General features: G+C 55.8%; 1 protein-coding gene across 1 annotated transcript; it reads left to right on the top strand.

Moving 5' to 3' along the window:
• Window positions 1-508: 508 nt before the first annotated feature.
• LOC143836650 (protein-glutamine gamma-glutamyltransferase E-like) lies at window positions 509-19563 on the top strand. The gene is made up of 13 exons (XM_077336188.1): window positions 509-658; window positions 2787-2957; window positions 3092-3334; window positions 6697-6815; window positions 8171-8299; window positions 10047-10224; window positions 11468-11603; window positions 13120-13223; window positions 13372-13617; window positions 14422-14715; window positions 15278-15435; window positions 15866-15999; window positions 19299-19563. Exons 1-13 carry the CDS (start codon window positions 652-654, stop codon window positions 19444-19446), a joined length of 2067 nt encoding a protein of 688 aa, XP_077192303.1. The 5' UTR covers window positions 509-651; the 3' UTR covers window positions 19447-19563.
• The last annotated feature ends 240 nt before the right edge of the window (window positions 19564-19803 follow it).

Below are 19803 nucleotides of genomic sequence, written 5' to 3'. Positions count from 1 at the left end.
GGCGGGACGGGGTGGGGTGGGGGAGCCAGGCAGAGGCAGCAGCAGCAGCAGCAGCAGCAGCATACCCCATTGCCTTCTGTGGAAGGGACGAGCCTCTGTGGGCTTGCACAACCGAGCTCTTCCTCATTGGGAAATGCTGTCTCGACAGTTGTGTGTGTTAGGACACTCCTGTCATTGCACTGGATTGTGTTTGTGGAAGCGGAGGGGGGGGGGGCACTTCTGTTCCCAGCCCCGTGTCCTGGTTGGCTGAGTGGAGGTTGCTTAAGAGTCTGGTGCTCGAGTGTTGCCTACCAGGGTCGTCCACCTCTGCTGACTTAAGCCACCTTCCTCCTTCCTCCATGGGAATCCCCCCATGCCTGCCCTTAGACAAGGGCGCAGCAGCTACGTCCCCCCTGCCCGGCTTCCTGCCTGCCCGCCCGCCTGCTGCTCCTTGCTCTCTCTTGCACAAGGGCTGTGACAGCAGCCTGTCACCGGGAAGTTTACGGCAGCCTGTCACCGGTGTGGCCTGGGAGCCTCACCCACCCCGCAAGGCAGTCCCCGGCTCTGGTGGGAGGGGCCTCTCAGGGCCATATATAGGAGGCTCCTTCATCCCCTGGAGCCACACCTGCTGTCTCCACAAGTGGCCCGGAGGAGCCCACAGAGAGAGCGGCCATGACTGGTAAGGGCAAGCAGTGGCCACAGGAGCAGGGAGGGCCTGGTAACCGTCCTGCCACTGGGGACCGCCCAGGCCCACACAATACCCCTAGAGGTGGATGGGACTGGGAGCATCCCATGTCCGCTTCAGGGGCCTGGATTGGGCCAAATGCCCGTCAGTCAAGAGAGAGTGGGCCCATCCCTGCCCCTCTCTGGACTGGCCTGGAGGGGGCGAGTCCTGGGCAATTTGTGGGTAGAGAACATCTGTGGGGCACAGTCTCGGGCAGGCACTAGAGTGGGGTGTTGGGCACGGGCCACAGAAGGGCTGGGAAATACAGCAGAAGTCCAGGATCGGCAGGAGGCACGGAGCGGCGTCAGGAGGCCAAAGCACCCTCACCCCACCCGCCCGGCCACAGCGTCCCAGCTGCCCTGATTGCATGTATTTGCATCTTGGCTGAGCCAGAGCAGCCCTGCCAAGGCTGCAAGCAGCTGGAGCCTCCTTGGACAGGTGCTGCACCTTGGCTTGTTATCTGGTGCTGAGTGTACCTGTCCTCAGCCGGCATCAGGCAGACGGAGAGGCAGCTCCCAGAAGGCGATGCTTTCTCGGTGGCTGCCAGTCAGCTGGTGAGTGTGACCTGGGGTTGCCCTTTTCCCAGATGGCCAACGGTGATGGCAGCGGCAGGGAGTGGGCACTCCTCCCCACGAAAAGGCAGTCAATTATAGGGGGAGGCTGGAGCCGGCCTCTGGCATGCAAGACAGGACTGGGCTGGACAGGACTGGGCTCAGTGCCTCGGGGCCTCCTTTGGCTCCCCTCCCCTCCTGGCCCAGCCCAAGCAGATCGTGGCATGCTCACAGAAAGGCTGATCCTGTGCATTTAGGCAGATTGTGAGCGGCTGGGCAGGAGGGATTGTGTCCGTGCTTCGCTCTGGTGGCCCTTTCCCCACTTTGGGTTGGGAGGCAAATTTCCTCCAGGCCAGACTGGCCAGGGATTCTGGGGTTTTTATTGGGGGGGCATCATGTGGACGTGGAATTGGGGTCACTGTGGATGGGCAGGTAGTTGGGGATTTCCTGCATTCTGCAGGAGGGTTCAGCTAGATGATCCTGGAGGTCCCTTTCAATTCTTTGCTTCTATGATTCTGTTCCTGGGTCCTGGTCAGGGAACCCTCCTGTGATTGCCCCTTGGAGTGTCCAGGGCACTGTGTGCTCAGGAGGAAATGCCCTGTCGGCTTGCCTCCTGGCACCGGATGGGCCGTGAAGCACGGAGCACTCCCCACGCAGGTTCCTTCCATCTGCAGAGCACCCTGGGGCTGAATTCTCCAGCCTCCACTTCCAGTGCCTGCAGGTCTGGCCTGTGTATGGCTGTGAATGTGATTTCCCAAGGAGCCTGAGGAGGGGCCCAGGTGGGCAGCAAGGGGTCAGAATGAACCCCTGCCATGCATGCCCCAAAACAGCTCCTTCCATACAACCTGACGTGGATGTATTCAAAGGCTACTTTTGTCCTAAGCCCCACTCAGAAGGATCATCACAGGGCTCAACATAAATGCTTGGGCACTGTTTGTGTGTGTCCCCCTCCCCAATACACATATGGAAAGATGCCAGCTGTCAAGCAGTAGAAATACTGCCTCTGCAGAGCAGTCACCCCAACAGAGAAGAAGAAGGACTAGATGAGGTGTCTTCCTCCTGGGCAACCCTCCCTGGGCAGGCCACACACTGTGTGGCCAGCTCCCCCCCCTCCCCAGGGGCTCTGGCAGGTCCCACTGTGGGGGGCTGGCCAGGAGTCCTCCTCCTCTTTGTAATGGAGGAGGCTGGCTTCTTTGGCAGCCATGCCATTCCTCCGTTTGCTGCCCCCCTCCCCACTTCTGACTGCACACAAAGAGCCACATCAGCTGGTGGGGACCGGGGGGGGGCACACAGGGATGTTTCTGATCCAGAAAAGTAATATCTGGGTCCATACAAAGAATCCTGGGATTTCTGTTGAAGGTTGACCCCAGCAGACCCCAGAGCTTGCCACAAAGTCATCCTTGGTTTCTTCTTCTCACCCAATCCCGGCCCCAACCCCAGTAGATCCTGGGGGGAAGTCATGGCAGCTGCAAAGAGAAGGTCTGCCTACTGGGGATCTGACCTCAGCTTTTCTCCTCACCTTCTTCTTCCAGAGCTGAATCTCGCCAATGTGGACTGGAAATGGAAAGAGAACACCCAGGCCCACCACACCAGCCAGTACAACACCAAAGAGGTGGTGGTACGGAGGGGGCAGGTATTCAGCCTGACTCTCACCTTTAGAGGGAGCAGGCCGTTAGGGAACCTCACGTTCATTGCAGAGACAGGTATGTGCCTCCTCCTCCTCCTCCTCCTCTCTCCTGCTGGACCACACAGCCCTCCTCCCCCTGGGGTGGGCCCGCTGCAGAGCCCTGGCCCTGGAGGTCGCAAGCCAATGTGTGGCCCTCTCCTGTGTCCACAGGGGCAACCCCCGCACTGCAAGCCAAGACCCGGGTGGCCTTCGCTGTGACCAGCACCCCCCGCAGCGGCTCCTGGAGCGCCGTGCAGAACTCCTCAGATGCCAGCTCGGTGACGGTCTCCATCTCAAGCCCACCCAATGCCATCATTGGACGCTATACCTTCCGTGTGACCGTCGGCTCTGGGGGCAGTGCCCCCGCCACCATCCTGGGCACGGCGGTCATGCTCTTCAATCCATGGAACAAAGGTAACCAGCTGGCAGTCACAGTCAGCCTCTCCAGCTCTCCCAAAGGTGCTCCTGACCTTCCCTGGGGCAAATCCCAAGCAAATTCCCCAGCCACCCCTCTCTCTTTCTCTTTGCTTGGGGAGGGGGTTCCTGGGGAGATTTGTGGGCCAAACCTCCCTATGACAGCTCCCCCCACAGCCAAACTATCACTGTGTGGAGGTATTCTCACTGCCTTTGAAATGGGGAGATCAGTGGGCAACTGTGAGGACATCCACATCAGCTCCAAGTCATTTAAATATGCCTGGAGGGCCCATTTTCATGGAGTGGTTAGGAGTGCGGACTTCTAATCTGGCATGCTGGGTCCGATTCTGCAATCCTCCACATGCAGCCAGCTGGGTGACCTTGGGCTCCCCACAGCGCTGATAAAGCTGTTCTGATCGAGAAGAAATATCAGGGCTCTCTCAGCCTCACCCACCTCACAGGGGGTCTGTTGTGGGGAGAGGAATGAGAAGGCAACTGTAAGCCACTTTGAGCCTCCTTCGGGTAGGGAAAAGCGGCATCTAAGAAACAACTCTTCTTCTTCTTCTTCTTCTCCAGTAATCTCAGGGCTCTCTCAGCTTCCCCTCCCTCACGGGGTGTCTGTTGTGGGGAGAGGAAAGGGAAGGCGACTGTAAGCCGCTTTGAGACTCCTTCGGGGAGAGCAGTGGTTCTCAACCCCAACTTCGGCACCGAAGCCCAGCAAGACCCAGCCGGAGGAGCTGTCAGCTAGCACTGTGGAGGCACTTCTGCCGGCCCCCCCAGCTGTGGCCATGGGCAATCCCCCCCCCCGCGTGGAGGTGACTGTAGCGGGGCGAGAGCCCTGTCTGGGGGAGGGGGTTGCTGCTGCCGCCAGGTCTGAAAGAGCTGAGGGAATGTTTCGGCGCATTCCTTGGCAGGCCCTCTGGGCAGGCTGGGCAGCTGCAGGAGCCAGTGGGGCACTGAAAACGCATGTGCACAACAATCAAGGTGGTGTGGAGGCAGCCATTGCCATGGCTTCGCTGCCCCCGCTGGCTGCTGCCACCCCCCCTCCACCCCCACCCCCACCACCAGCCACCTCTACATGCTGCTGCCCGCTGCCACCGCTGCCCGCCACTCACTGCCGCCACCCACACGCCTCCACATGCTGCAAAACACCTGGCCCTCCCAAGGCTCCCCCCCACCAAGAAATCACCACCCTGCTCAAGGGGCAGCCGGTGATGGGAGAGTTCCCAGTCCGCAGAATCTGCTGACAGCAGGAACCCTGTGGCTTTTTTGAGGATCTGGCCCTTGCAGACCCTCCTGCTTTTCCTGCCTCCAGGCAGTATGATGCAGCGGTAAAAAAGGCAAATGCCATTTTGGGCTGCATCAACAAGGGGCATCACATCAAAATCACATCAAAATCACAAAAGTCATAGTCCCATTGTATATGGCACTGGTCAGACCACACCTGGAGTACTGTGTGCAGTTCTGGAGGCCTCACTTCAAGAAGGACGTAGATAAAATTGAAAGGGTACAGAGGAGAGCGACAAAGATGATCTGGGGCCAAGGGACCAAGCCCTATTAAGATAGGTTGAGGGACTTGGGAATGTTCAGCCTGGAGAAAAGGAGGTTGAGAGGGGACATGATAGCCCTCTTTAAGTATTTGAAAGGTTGTCACTTGGAGGAGGGCAGGATGCTGTTTCTGTTGGCTGCAGAGGAGAGGACACGCAGTAATGGGTTCAAACTTCAAGTACAACGATATAGGCTAGATATCAGGAAAAAAATTTCACAGTCAGAGTAGTTCAGCAGTGGAATAGGCTGCCTAAGGAGGTGGTGAGCTCCCCTTCACTGGCAGTCTTCAAGCAAAGGTTGGATACACACTTTTCTTAGATGCTTTAGGTTGCTTTGGGCTGATCCTGCGTTGAGCAGTGGGTTGGACTAGATGATTCTATGATCTCCCACCTGGGGAGGGGGGGCTTGTGTGGTATGACACCACTGCAGCAGGGCAGGTCCCCTCCCCTCCCCTCCATATCCCCAGGACTTTGTCAGTTTTTTTTAATCGGCAATTAAATATTGTTTTGGCACTATATTGTTGGAACCCTCCAAAACCATCCCCTGTCTCTGTGGGCACTGAAAAAAACATCTCTGAGACTTCAAAAGGCTGCCACATGTGGGGAGGGGACCCACATGTGGCAGCCACCTTCTCAGTTGTACTGCAGTCTCCCCCAGCCCTTCAGAATGAAGCAGGTCTGAGAAAGATCGGAAACAAGCCAGGGAAGCCTTGGGAGGCACCCACAGCATCAGGGGCATTGGGTTGTCTCCCTCTCTCCTTGGAAAGTGCTTAATGTGCAGGTGAAGTTTTTCATGGCCCAGAGGGAAATCACACCCTAGCCAGCCTCAGCGACAGAGTGGCAAGGCAACCCAAAGCCGTGGGGCTACAGCTCAGCCTGCCCCACAGTAATAAACCTGGTGGAACGAGCTCCCAGAAGAGCTAAGGGCCCTGCAGGATCTACCAGCTTTCCGCAGGGCCTGTAAGACGGAGCTCTTCTGCCAGGTATATGGTTGAGGCCAGGGCAGCTCTCCCACTAATCCATCAGAGGATCCCCTCCAATATTGAGATCTCTAACACCAAGATCATGGTTAGATCTATTGTATTGGTGCCACCCTCTTCTGAACATTATTCTCTCCACCAGGCTGAACTAAGATCAGAATTGTGACCACCGCCGCTATATGTTATGTGATATGTTATATGTAACTTTTAATTGGGGTTTTTATGGGGATTTTATTGTGTTTTAACTATTTATGTTGTAAACCGCCCTGAGACCTATTGGGAGAAGGGCGGTCTAGAAATTAAATAATAATAATAATAATAAAATAAAGTGGTGCATGGGAATGAGCCAAAATCCCATTGTCCATGAAGGCCGGCTACCGAGGGCTCTCTGCCTCTCCACTCTGCCTGGCCTGCTCCAGACCCGCTCCCAATTAAGCCTCTGGACAGCTGGCTGAGGACCACAGATACACAAACATACACACACACACACACACTCCTGCCATGCCTCCCCCCCACCCCCACCCCAGCCCCTTCCCAGGCCCCCTGGCTAAGGCCATGCCCTGAGGCTGCCTCAGCAGGGCACCAGTCGAGGGGGGGGGTGGCGTTTGCTGGCCTCATGGTTTGGGGGGAAATTGTCCATGCCCACGGAGAGCTCAGCACCAGGGCTATTGCCATTCCCAGGCCCCACCTCGTGCAATCATTATTGCCAGCTTCCAGACGGAAGGTGGAGATTAGTTCCCCTGGAGGAACTGGCCACTTTGGGGTGGGCAGGAGAGGTAGCATCAGCTCTCCCTCCCCCCAGGCTCTCTCACAGGTTGTGCTGTTTGCTTTCCAGAGGATGATGTGTACATGCCAAACAATGCCGAGCGGGTGGAATATGTCCTTTCCGAATTTGGTGTGGTCTTTATGGGCAGTGCAAACCGCATTGGTCAGTCTGGATGGAACATTGGACAGGTACGTTCGAGGGGAGGGGAGGGGAGGGGAGGGGAGGGACCAACTGAGGAAGATTGAAGAAATCCAGAAATTGGGATGCATGTGCAGAAATGAGTTCTGAGAATTCCAGAGTGCTAGGAGGGGAGCCCCCAATGCTCCCATCTCTGGGCTTCACCATTGCCCCAAATGCCTTCCCCCCTTTTTTAATTTGACCAAATTGTGCAGAGGGAAGGGGAAGGGGAGAGCAGAGAACGACAGACAAAGGGGAGCTGAGGGTCGTCCCCCCTCTTGGTGCTGCAGAGATTCCAACGGAGGCCAGACTCCCAGCTTCCCTTCTCCAATGCCTAGGCCTAGCCAAGTAGGGTGCTAGTAGTTTGGCTTGTCAGAGGTGGCAAAATGCCAGCCGTGCTACCCTCGTGATCTGAGCCTCCATGGAGAGGGAGGCATCAAGTATCACTCCCAGGTTCCTGGCGGAGTGGGCCACTATTAGCTGCACTCCATCCAGATTGGGAAGGTGCGCTTCCTCGCTTAGACCTTTCCTGCCCAGCCACAGGTCCTTCGTCTTTGAAGCGTTGAGCTTCAGACAACTCTGCTTGAGCCACCCGTCACCGCTTCCAGGCAGCTGGCTAAGGATTCTGTGGGAGAGAGTCAGGGTGGCCATCCATCAGGAGGAAGAGTTGGGTGTCATCCGCATATTGGTGACAACCCAGCCCAAACCTCCGCACCAGCTGGGCAAGAAGGCCCATAACGATGTTAAATAGAGTTGGAGAGAGAATTGCCCCTTGGGGGGCTCCACAAGGCAGTTGGTGACGGCTTGATGAGCTCTCTCCTAATGTAACCTCTGTCTGGGATTCCAGAGAAATTCAGATCTCCACCTTCCTGATACCTGTCAGGAGAAAGGGGAGAGTCCTGGGCCATCCCTTGCCTGCTAGCCTGGTCAATTAGCTGAGCCAGTGGCTAACTCCTCCCCCTCCCTCCAGACTACAGGGAAAAATGCTTCATGTGGTCGCTTTGAAATCTTCCAAGCAGACGGACATTTTGCCACCTGGATCTTTGGAGAATTCTCAGGAACAAACCAACCTTTCCCAAACTGCCCAGAGCCATAAAGAATGGGTGGTATAAAAATCCAAGTAAATAAAATAAATAAATAAGACATTCTTCAGCAAGGCTCTGAAAGACCCAGACCTTCCTGAATGCAGATGGGCAGATTTCGCTTAGCTGTATGTCAGACTTATTCGGGGGGGGGGGGGAGCGCCTGCCTCAACTTTCAAGTATTCTTAGAAAGAGCTGCCTGGGCCAAGAACTGGCAGCTTGCAAATGGCGGGACGGGACGGGACGGGACGGGACAGGCTGCTAACATCTTCCTCCATCACCAGTTTCAAGAGGACATCTTGGATATCTGCCTGACCCTCCTTGACCGCAGCAGGAGCTTCATGCAGGATGCCCAGAGAGACCTGGCCCTGCGAAATGACCCCAAGCACGTTGGTCGTGTGTTGAGTGCCATGGTAAGAATGGATTGCTTGGGAATTCTCTCTCTTGGGGGGCCGTGGGGCTGCCAGCGCTGACTCATTGATGGCCCAGGGCCTGGGCTGGGCTGTTTAGGATCGGTTGCCTAGTGTGCAGTGCACAAATAGAATGACCACTAGACTGGAAAACCTTTTATGATTTGTATTCTACTACAGAACAAAATTACACAGGTAGGATGGCCCCAAAAGAACCTGTGTGTGGAACAATAGAGTTTCATGAAATTATATAACTTCTCATTGGAGGTGGGAAAAGGTGATGCCCTCATGGGTCAAACCAATAACCTGAGGTCTCCACCCTTTGCACATCCCCCTGGGACCATCCTGATGCCATCATGCTAAGTCACTGGAAAAGGTCCCAAAAAGACAATTTCTGTTCCTCCCAGTCCTTTGCCCGTCTCCACTGGGCAATATAAACAATTCCAGTTACTTCCACTGGCCTCGGAAACAGGTCAGCTTAACACATCAACTTTGGCAGCATTTCAAGAGATAGCCAAGTGCAGCCTTCTCATAAACAAGGCCTTTAGATTAAGAATGGAATAGGCTGCCTAAGGAGGTGGGGAGCTACCCCTCACTGGCAGTCTTCAAGCAGAGGCTGGATACACACTTTTCTTGGATGCTTTAGGACAGCGGTAGTCAACCTGTGGTCCTCCAGATGTTCATGGACTACAATTCCATTCGCTGGCAGGGGCTCATGGGAATTGTAGATCCTGCGTTGAGCAGGGGGTTGGACTAGATGGCCTATATGGCCCCTTCCAACTCTATAATTCTATCATTCTATAATAAGAAATAGTTCCAGAAGTCAAGTTACAGAGACAAAAAAAAAAAAAAGTTACAGAGCCAAGTTACAGAACTTTGCGTTATCATCACATACAATGTTTTAAACATCTCGTTCACGTGGAATGGGCACTTTAGGTGTCTTAGCATTTCCCAGCATAGCAGAAGTTAAAAGTTCACCCCTCACTCCATCCCGTCCCTGGAAACAAGGCAGACACTGCCAGGCTGTCCTCTCCCACGCTCACACAGGTGGGCTGGCCGTGATCAGAGGGAGGCTAAGGAAGGTTCAGTGGTGCCAGTCAAGGGCCAGGAGAGGCGTGCTCCGCTAGGACCCTGGGCCAGGGAGCCACGAGGCGGGGTGCCACGTGGGCCAAACACACTGGATGCACTGCAAGGCATGCTGATTTGGTACAACACCTCCACCTCCTCCCCCCCCCCAGTTTAAAAATCAGGCAACTTTGGGCACTGGGGAGGAACCGATGCTGAGAGGCTTCTGCCCAGCAGAACATAGTGGTGGTGGTGGTGGGGGGGGTCATGTCTCCTCCTCCAGCACAGTGGAGCTTTGTTGGCTATCTGGGGTTGAAGGTGGGTGGATGGTACCGCAGTGTGCGCACCCCATGGAAAGCGCTGCCTTGCAGACAGTGGCCTGGGGGAAGACACAAGGAAATTCAGCCGGCCATCTGCCCTGGACGCTTGCCCGCTGCACTGCATGACTTCTCTCTGCGTCGCCCCCTAGCTCTGCTGGTGCAAGTGGACAGAGGGAAGTCTTGCCAGGTCAAAGAGCTTCCGGCCAAGCTTGGCAGGACAGAGGCTATGGAGCCCCCTTCCTGGACAGAGCCACCCCGTCTCAGGAACTCGGCCGGGGTGGGCCTGGTGTGTGTTTGGGCCATGAACCGGGATGCGGCTGATGAGCCGCCAGCAGGAGGAGGTTCCAGTGCTTGCCTTTCCCCAGGTCAACAGCAATGATGACAGCGGAGTGCTGCAGGGCAACTGGAGTGGCAACTACCGTGGCGGGCAGAACCCCAGCAGCTGGACCGGCAGCGTGGACATCCTGCGGCAGTGGAAGGCCTCGGGCTTTAGGGCAGTGAAGTACGGGCAGTGCTGGGTCTTTGCTGGCGTGCTGACCACCGGTGAGTCTCCTTCTCCCTGGAGAAGGCGGGGGCGGGGGGGGGGATTTGCCGCCTGCGCCCCCAGGGAGCCACTTGCTGAATAGGCTGCCTAAGGAGGTGGTGAGCTCCCCCTCACTGGCAGTCTTCAAGCAAAGGTTGGATACACACTTTTCTTGGATTTATTTTATTTATTTATTTATCATACTTATATACCGCCCTCCCCGGAGGCTTTAGGATGCTTAGGGCTGATCCTGCGTAGAGCAGGGGGTTGGACTAGATGGCCTGTATGGCCCCTTCCCACTCTATTGTTCTGTGATTCTATGAACACAGGGGAGTGAAGGCTGGGGGTGGGGGCACAGGCTGGGTGTGGGACCTGCAGGGCCAGACGGGAAAGCAGCCCATGCCGCATCCAGGGGTAGTGTCACACCCAGGACCCTCTGCATCACATGGCCTCCTTCTGAGCATATGCAAAGGGCCCACGGGGCGGCCTCCAGGGGCAGTGCTCTGCTACATCCTGTCCAGCAGTTTTCTGGCTGTTGGGATTCCTTTGATTCTGCTGCTAGCTGCTGGATTTTAATTTTTAATATTTGGGAGTACCATGTGGCTCTCATCCTGCATTGTGGATTTTTACAGGCCTGGAGACAGGCAAGAAGTCTTCCGCTGCACTCCCCCCCCCCCTTCATCCATCCCTCCATCCTCCTGAAGGAGAAGGGGGCTGAAGGAGAGGAGGCAAATGAGAGCTGCAGGGGGTAGGGCAGGGTTACAGCAAGCCCTTTTCCTCCCCACACAGAGACAGTTGTGGAGAGAGTTAAAGCTCCCACCCCCGGCAGCACATATCATGAGCAATGGTGGCCTCGTGGGCATCAGCTTAGCATACTTGCCAGTCGACCTCTCCATACACACCCTTATTAGTTATTGTGGGAAAGGGGCTCTCCTGCGAGAGCCATGGATCATAAATACACACCTGACCCATGGTCTGCTGCTGACGACCAACTGGCTTTCCACCAAGCCAGGCCAAGGACTCATGCGCTGGGCCTCCTCTGACTGGCAGCAGCTCTCTAGGGTCTCTGGCAGAGGAAGGCCTTTCCAAGTACTGCTGCAGTTCTGCCTGCAGACCCCAGGCCCCTGCCCTTAGCCTTTCCGATCTGAGCCTGGCCCGGCTGAGATGCTGCGACCCCCCCCCCCGCAACCCCCGCTCAGGAGGAGTGGACAGATCCTGGGATCCCATCAAGACTCTCTCTCTCTCTCTCTCTCTCTCTCTCAGTCCTCCGGGCTTTGGGGGTGCCCACTCGCATGATTACAAACTTCAACTCTGCCCACGACACAGACAGAAGCCTCACTGTGGATGTCTACTATGATGAATCTGGAAACCCCCTGAACATAGGAGGAGATAGTATCTGGTAATTCGTCTTCTTCTACATGCCTCTGGGAGACACCAGGCTGCTGTGCATGAAAGGCCAGAGAGAGAGTGACAGCAGCAGTCTGCCAGCCTCCCTCCCCCCCGCCCCGCTTGCTCACTAGGCCCCCCTTCCCACACAGTCTCTGCCAGCCCAATGGTCTTCTGGCCAGGCAGAAGCTCCACCCCACCCCACCCCACCAGCAGTCACCCAGAGCTGCATGCTAGCCAGCCTCCTTCTCATCTCCAGATACAAAGATTGCATATGGGCCTCCCGGATACTTCTGATCCAAACCGATATAGCAGAATAAAACACATTCTCTTCCATCCTTTGGTCCTCTTAATATTTATGAAACTGGCCAGGGGGTTGGAGCTGCCCGGGGTCTCTGATTGCCCTGATTGGGCTGGCCCCAACAGCTCCTGTCCTCCAGCCTAGCCGCTCGCCCCTCTGCCCGCAGACGCGGTTGGCTCTGCCACACCACATATCCACGGTCCCCGGGCGGTCACGAGAACACAGTGGCTGCCTGCACCACAGCCCAGTCGCGGCCTGCGTCACCGTCCCCGGTGAGAACTGCCCGGCTCCAGCCCTGTTTTCACAGAGCCCATGGCAGTGGCGCCGCTGCTAGCGCTCCCACCCGGCCACGCACCCGGCCTGCTCCCCATGAGGATGCTTGTGCAGCCCTGTAGTCCAAGAAGTGTCAAAAAGAATGGACAGAGGTTCAGAGTACCTGGAAGCTCATACCCTGAATAAAACCTTGTTGGTCTTAAAGGTGCTCCTGGACTCTAAGACCATTTCTGCATGGAGTGGCCTCCTGCTTGCAAATGCGGGATGGTAAACATTGTGTTTACAGCCCGCCTCACGAGGAGACCCCTCCCACATTTTCCCTCTGCCCCATTACTGCAAAACGGTGGAGCCAGCAGAGTCAGAGGGATGTCTGTTTGCCGTCTCTGCCTTCCCTGCAATCCTCATGGCTGCAGTGCACAACTGCCTGAGTTAAAAAGAGAGTTTCAGGCAGGGAGCCCTGTTGGTCAGAAACAGCAAAACAGAATTTGAATCCAGGGACACCTTGAAGTCCAAGAAAGTTTTATTCAAGGTGTGTGCTTCTGTGTGCATGCACACTTCCTCAGACAAAGAAACAGAAATCAACAGAGTCCATCAATAAGAAGAGATTAAATTAGTAAATGGCATCATGAAGATATCCAACAAATATGCAGGATTATGATGATGTTTAGCCCATTCGAGAGCCTTTCTGGAATCACAGACTGAGTTCATCAGTCCATTGGGTTCAATTCCCGTTCCCAAAAACAGAAGGGGAGTCAAACTGTTAAGGTTAGTGATGAATGGCAGACACTTTCCTAGTTGTGAAAAGAAGTAATGAAAAAAGACCTGTTGCTAACCCCTTTTAATGACTTCCCTGTCTCTTTGGGAGCTCTTTGCACTTGGCCATGAGACTTGCTGTTGATGACACCTGACCCACTGAAAGGATCTTCTGGGCTCACCAGCTCATTCTTGGTTGCAGGAACTTCCATGTGTGGAATGAAAGCTGGTTTGTTCGGCCTGACATTGGCTCTGCATACAATGGATGGCAAATTTTGGATGCCACGCCACAGGAGAGAAGTGCAGGTAGGAGGGAGCTGCTTTGAGGGTTACTTAGCGCAGCTTATTATTATTATTATTATTATTATTATTATTATTATTATTATTATTATTATTATTATTATTATTATTATTATTTTCCTCCCTGCTTCTCTCCCTCCTCGGACCCCCGCAGGCCTATTCCAGTGTGGGCCGGCTTCTCTGACAGCCATCAAAGAGGGAGATGTGAACCTGAAGTACGACAGCCCCTTCGTCTTTGCCGAGGTCAATGCAGACCGCATCGCCTGGACCCACAACATGTCCACAGGAGAAACCAAGACGCTGTACACGGAGACCAAGTCAGTTGGCCAGTTCACAAGCACGAAGGCTGTGGGCACCTATGCCCGGGTGGACGTCACCAGCAATTACAAATACGCAGAAGGTAATGCCAGCAAGGCTGCTGTCCTGCAGGAGGTGGGAGCTTCAGGGCTGCCTCTGGGCTGGTGGCCAGAGCTTGGGGGGCTTGACCCTGGGCCCCTCTTGTGGCTACCCCCATGCCCCTTCCCAAGCGGGCATCTTAGCTGAGCTCGTCCTGAAGACTGAAGCAGAGGTCCCTGGCTCTCCAGGCGGGCTCTTCCCAGCAGCCTTTCCTTTTCATAGAATTAAAAAGTGGGGAGGGGACTAAGGACCCCCCAGTCCACCTCTAACCTTGCAGCACCACCAAAAGCATCCCTGGCAAATGACCAGAGTCTGCTCAGAACCCTCCCAGGAGCCCCCGGGTGACCGCTTCCACCGCTGAACTGGCTTTGTGCCTTCACCAGTTTTCCTAATATCGCGCCGATATCTTCCCACCTGCCATTTAAACCCATAACAATGAGTCCTGTCCTCCACCGTGGCACCAAAGCACCCACCCTGCCTCTAAATTGCAGCCCTTCAAGAGGGTCCCCCCTGTCCCCCACCCCCAGCTCCCTCTTCTCAGAGGTTGGACGCCTGCCCCTGGTGTGTGGTGGGAGCCAAGAGTCTCTGTGGCCGCCATACCACAGCACAGCCCATGTGGGCTCCAGCCCCCTCTCCAAGGGACCTGTAAGCGGGGCACTGGGATGAAGAGCTTGGGGGGGGGCTGTGGCACACCGATGGACTGTCAGCCCAGGCAGAAATCTCCTGTCCGGCTCCCGGCCCCCAGTGGCCAGCAGCGGGGCTCCTCGTGTGCAGCCTCTGTGCTCTCTCCACCCCTCCCCCCGCACAGGCTCTGCCAAAGAAAGGACTGTCTTCGAAAAGGCTCGTGAGAAGCTGAACCTGAACACCATGAACACGACCGCAAGGCAGCTTCCCCCTAGGCTGAGTGTTTCGGGGAAATTCAAAATGGAGTGCACCCCAGAGGTGGGCAAGGAGGTCTGCATGGCTCTGACGCTCACCAACCACGCCCCTGAGCCCAAGGCCATGGAGATGCACATGGCAGCCTGGACCATCGTCTACACGGGGAAGCCCATCCACGAGGTCTGGAAGAACGCCCAATCCATCACTCTGGGCCCCAAAGAAGGTAGGGCCCTTTCCCAGGCAGCCAGGCCAGGCCCGGACAGGGGTGTGTGTGTGTGTGGGGGGGTGGGCACGCAAGGGAATGGCAACCCCAGCCCACCACTGGGGCCGAGGCGCCCTTGGTCCGGAGGGAGGCCCAGGCTTCCAGAGTAAGGACAAAGGAGCCCCCTCACCATGCTGCTCCGTGTTGAGCTGCATTCCTCAGGCAAGCAGCAGGAGAGGAACTGGCCGCCCTCCCAACTGGTGGCCTCACTGGACACTGGAACTCCAGGGGAGGGAGGCTGGTTCTGCTGCTGCCGCGGCCAGAGCAGCTGGGTGAATTCTCTGTGCTGCATCTGGAGAAGGGGGACAGCTGCAAAGGTCATACATGTAAATAAATAATCGTCCTCATTTATTAAAACAGTGATTTCTAACTTCACTTTTTGCCAGAGGTGCCCACAAATCAGTTTCCATCAGATAGAAACATAATAAAAGCAGGCAAGTGAAAGACCACAAAGGATCAAAGTGCAGCATCACCTAGCACGAGAAGCCGCTGCCCCCCTGACAGTCCCGCTCTTTCTCTCCAGAGAAAACCTTCCCCGTCACCATCCCTTACGAGGAGTACCAGCAGTACCTGACCACGGACAACATGATCCACACCACCGCCTTGTGCCACGTGGAGAAGGAGGGGGATGCCCTGGTGGAGCGGGTCGTCACCCTGGAGAACCCCGGCCTCACCATCAAGGTCAGTGCCTGGGGGAATTCTTGATAGGAACTTGGAGCGCACCTCTGGGGGGAGAAGTGGGGCACGGGGAAGAACTGGGGGGGGGGAGCTTCTTTCCAAAACTGGCCAAGGAGGCACCAGTGAGACCCCTCCTGGGCACCAAGGGGCAGGGGACGGGCCACTCGCCCCACCCATGCCCCACAAAAGCGTGGGGAGCAGCAGTGCTGGCTGGGATTGGGGCCCAGAGAGTTTTCCTGGCACCCAGTGGGACGAGGACACTACCCTGTCCCCATCGCTGTCCCTTCTCGTGTCCCACCCTGGCTTTTATCCAGCCAGGGCCCCGCTCCCTGCCCCCCCTCCATCCGGACCCTGCCTCTCCTCCTGGCCCTGGACTGGGGCATCCTGAAGCAAGGAGTGGTGGTGAGCAAGGCCTCTCTTTGCCTCGGGGCAGGTGCTGGGCCAGGCAAGAGTGAATCGTCAGGTGCAAGTGGAGGTGCTCTTCACAAACCCACTCATGCAGGAGCTCAAGGACTGCGTGCTGCTGGCAGAGGGCAGCGATTTGCTGGCGGAAAAGCTCAGGCTGGAGTGAGTATTGGGGCTCAGCCCCTGGGGAACCCCTGGAGACTTCAGGCGTGGAAGCCGGGGAGGCGCATTGTATCTCGGCAGGGGAGAAGGCCATGGAAGCCACCCTCCCCTGGGGAACTGATCTGTGCACACGCTCTTCATTCATGTTCATAAATTTTATGTAAACTGCCCTGAGCCTCCAGAGAGGGCGGTATATAAAATGAATGAATGAATGAATGAATGAATGAATGAATGAATGAATGAATGAATGAATGAATGAATGAATGAATGAGCGAGCACACACACTGAACTTACTCAACAGTCCTGTGACTGGCCTGGCACGAATTCCCCACTGAAATGCTCCTGCACGCTGGCAGTCAAGATGCTTGACTGCGTATCCTGCTCTGAGGTTCTGCTACCCTAGCAGGGCAGGGGGTGCTCATCCTCCATTGCTCCACTGCCCAAGTCAAGCCCCTCCTCCGGCGGGTGCCCGGTGCCCCCTGCCCTGCATTGTGACCACTGACATGTCAGCTGTGGCATGGCCTGGGTGAGTGAGGCACAGACAGACCTTGGATTGTGGGGAAGCAGCATTCTTGTGGGTCACCCCCCACCCGGGCCAGGGCAGGGTACAAGCAGGGAAGCAGCCACAGTGAAAATGAGCCCTTTGGACAGCTGTCCTGTCCAAAGTGGCCTCCCAACAGGCTGGCCTGGAAACAGAGAGGCTTCCCTGTGAGCGTTTCCCTGGAGAACTGGAAGGCTGTGCAGAAGTCAAGGCTTGCCCCATCCACAGCCTTTCCCAACTCACTCAGCACAGTAAAAAGAAAGAAAAAAGGAGGGAGGGATTTATTCTTGATAAACTTACTTTTTGCAAGGAAACCCAGGAATTCATAGAACCAGATAGACTGCTCTGACATAATGCTTCTGCAATATTGACCTGCTGATGTATTAAACTGAAGAGCTCCTGAGGGTGTGTGTGTGTGTGTGAATGATGGCTGCTGGCAGGGGACGGGGCGGGGGGAATGCCATGCAATGGTCCTCACTCCCTCACTCCACCCCGTGTTCCCAAGCCTGGCGCTCGTGATCCAGCGACTGCTTCCATCCCAGGCACTTGGCCTTCCAACACACCCGGGTGACCGGCTCCTGCTGCCCGCTCTGCCTTTCAGCTCATCCCTTTCCAGGCCATGGGCTAACATTTCTCAAAGCATATCAGGATCCACTTGTCTGATGTTAAGTGCCCTGGTGGTTAGCTTTCCATGTGGCCAGAAAGCATTCAAGCATCCCCCCCCCTTCCTACCTCCTTGGCCAAGTCTTGCCCGGCAATTCAGGAGAACTAGGCCCCTTCTGGGTCCTTCCTCCACCTTCTGAAAGGGAACGTTCCCAGCACAGCATGAAAGAATTCCTTAGACATCCTCTGCTGAGTGGAGTTTTGTCAGAGATATCAGAGTAGTTGAAGCCTTGTTCTTGAGACTTCCGTAATCCTCTGCATCCTCTCCTGCAGACCCCAACCCCATTATTGCATGTAGGTCTTTCTCCCACTCCTCTTGCCCAATTGTTCCCTCTACAAGGTCATCCTGGGTGTAAACTGCACAGAGTTTTTATTCCAATCCCAGGTCAATTCAGTCTCTGCGTCTACACAAAATGCGATTTCTGTTTTGATTTTGGGTGATTTAAATTTTCCTTCTGCAACAAGCAGGATTGATCCGGAGTCACCCTACCTTTATTGTGCAATATCTTAGAGTGCTTTTAACCCTCAATATTTTAAAATTCGGATTGAGAAAGCAGGCTGTTTTGAATCTGGGCTCTGCTCAATGGTAGAGATTCCCTGATTGGCCAAAGCTGACCATATGACAAGCTTGCCTTAAAGGAGAAGCCCCTAATTTCTCTCAACTTTTGTCAGTCTTGGGTTTTTTTCTCCCTCCTCTGCCTTCTTCGATCCTCTCTCCCCCCCCCCTCCAAGAAAAGAAAGAGGCTCCCACTCTGTTTGGCTCCTCCCCCCCCCTTCAAGAAAAGAAAGAGGTTGTGCTTGCCTCCTCCCCATGATGAACTACCCTAACCACGTGCAGAACACTTTTCTGTTTCAATGGGGAGGGGGGGGGGAAGAGGAAGACCCGAGTTCAAATCGATCTGAATTCAACAGGATTGACAATGGAATAAACAAAGTAAGTGCAGACTCTGCCCTGGTCACCCTGGTGGAGTTCCATTTCCTCCCCACACCTCCCCGCAGCTGGTGAAGGAGGCACAACTGCTGGGACCCCTCAGAGGAAGGCAAATAAGAGGTCCCACAGGAAGCATCAGTGAGGCTGTCCTCACTCAAACCCGGCAAGAGCAAAGGAGGAGGAAGCCTGGCCAGCCAAAGTCCCATTTCAGGCACGGCCTGCGGACCCTGTGCAGTGCCCCCCCCCCTCTAGACTTCACTGGGAACAAGGGGCAGAACCTTTCCCTGGGTGGGAGCGCTTCATAGCAGTGCATGGAGACACAAAGGCCCTGATCACTGGGGCTCTGAGCCGGGGACCTGAGAAGACCCCAAATAAGTGCCCGGGCAACCCTCAGGTACCCCTTGTGCCTTTGCAAGCCCTAGTCCACCTTGCCCACCCCTTTGCTGGTTGGTTGCCACATCCTGGAAGGATTATCCTTACGTCTCTCTGGGTAACTGCTGCTGCCACCTGGTTGTTAACAGTTGTTAGAGTTGTATACCACCCTCCCACAAGTGGCTCGGGGCTGCACGGGCTGGCCTGCTGTGAGGATCAGGACACTCAACTCCAAGGCATCGCCCCTGTGTCTCCCACAGCCCCACCTGTGAGCACCAGAATATTTAAGTGGAACCTCCATTCCCATCATGCTGCAGGGAGCGAGTCCAGTCGGCCCCCTCTGCCTAGAATATAGAATAATAATAGAGTTGGGAGGGACCTGCTGGGTCGTCTAATCCAACACATCTAGCTTTGATGTAGTTCAGCACAGCTGCCCTATCCCCCCTCTCCTCTCCCTCTTCTCCAAGCGACACAGGCCCAGCTCCCTCAGCCTTTCCTTGTGAGTCCTGGATCCTCCCAGGCCTTCTGCCATCCCAGCCGTCCTTCCCTGAACAGGCCCCAACTCAACTGCCCCAGGTCCTGTTGGGAACAAGAAGCCCCACCCCCCTCCAGCCGTGCCCCAGAGCTCAGGAGGGGCTGAGGTTGTGCCCGCTCTGCTCCTGGGTCTGAGTCTCTGTGGTGGGCAGAGAGAGAGAGAGAGAGAGAGAGAGAGAGAGAGAGAGATGCCCGCTGGACAGTTCAGGGTGTGTGCCTGTTCCACTCTAACCTCATGCTTGGGCTCTTCCCCTACAGCACCCCTCCGCTGGAGGCCAAGCAGCAGGCCACCCTCCAGTTTGCATTGACCCCCACCAGGGACGGGACCAAGCAGCTGCTCATCAATTTCTCCTGCGACAAATTCCCAGATGTCAAAGCCTTCGAGACCGTGGAGGTGGCCCCATGAACTGGAAGCCAGACAGCTGGGGAGGACGCCATAGCTGTGGCTACCGACATATGCATGCTCAGCTGGTGAGCAGTGGAGCCTGGGCAGCAGCCATGCAATACATGTTTTTTTTTCTGATGGTGTGATCTGGTGTTGCATTCTTCTGACAAATCCCGCCGGCCACGGAGCCTTAAGGAACCTTCTGGGCCAGGCCCAGGTGGGCCACTTCAGCACTCACAACCAGTGGCCACAGGAGCCTCACAAGCCTGGCAGGAAGCGGGGAGGAGAAGAGGGTCATAAAGAGGCTTCTGGAGTCCCAGCCCTACTGGTGGACCACTGGGCCACTGTGGGCTGGACGGGCCTTGCCCTGATCCAACG

Source organism: Paroedura picta, chromosome 4 (assembly GCF_049243985.1).
Source record: "Paroedura picta isolate Pp20150507F chromosome 4, Ppicta_v3.0, whole genome shotgun sequence".
Taxonomy (NCBI): domain Eukaryota; kingdom Metazoa; phylum Chordata; class Lepidosauria; order Squamata; family Gekkonidae; genus Paroedura; species Paroedura picta.
The sequence above is the reverse complement of the archived record's forward strand: the minus strand, read 5'-3'. Positions and strand labels throughout refer to the sequence as shown.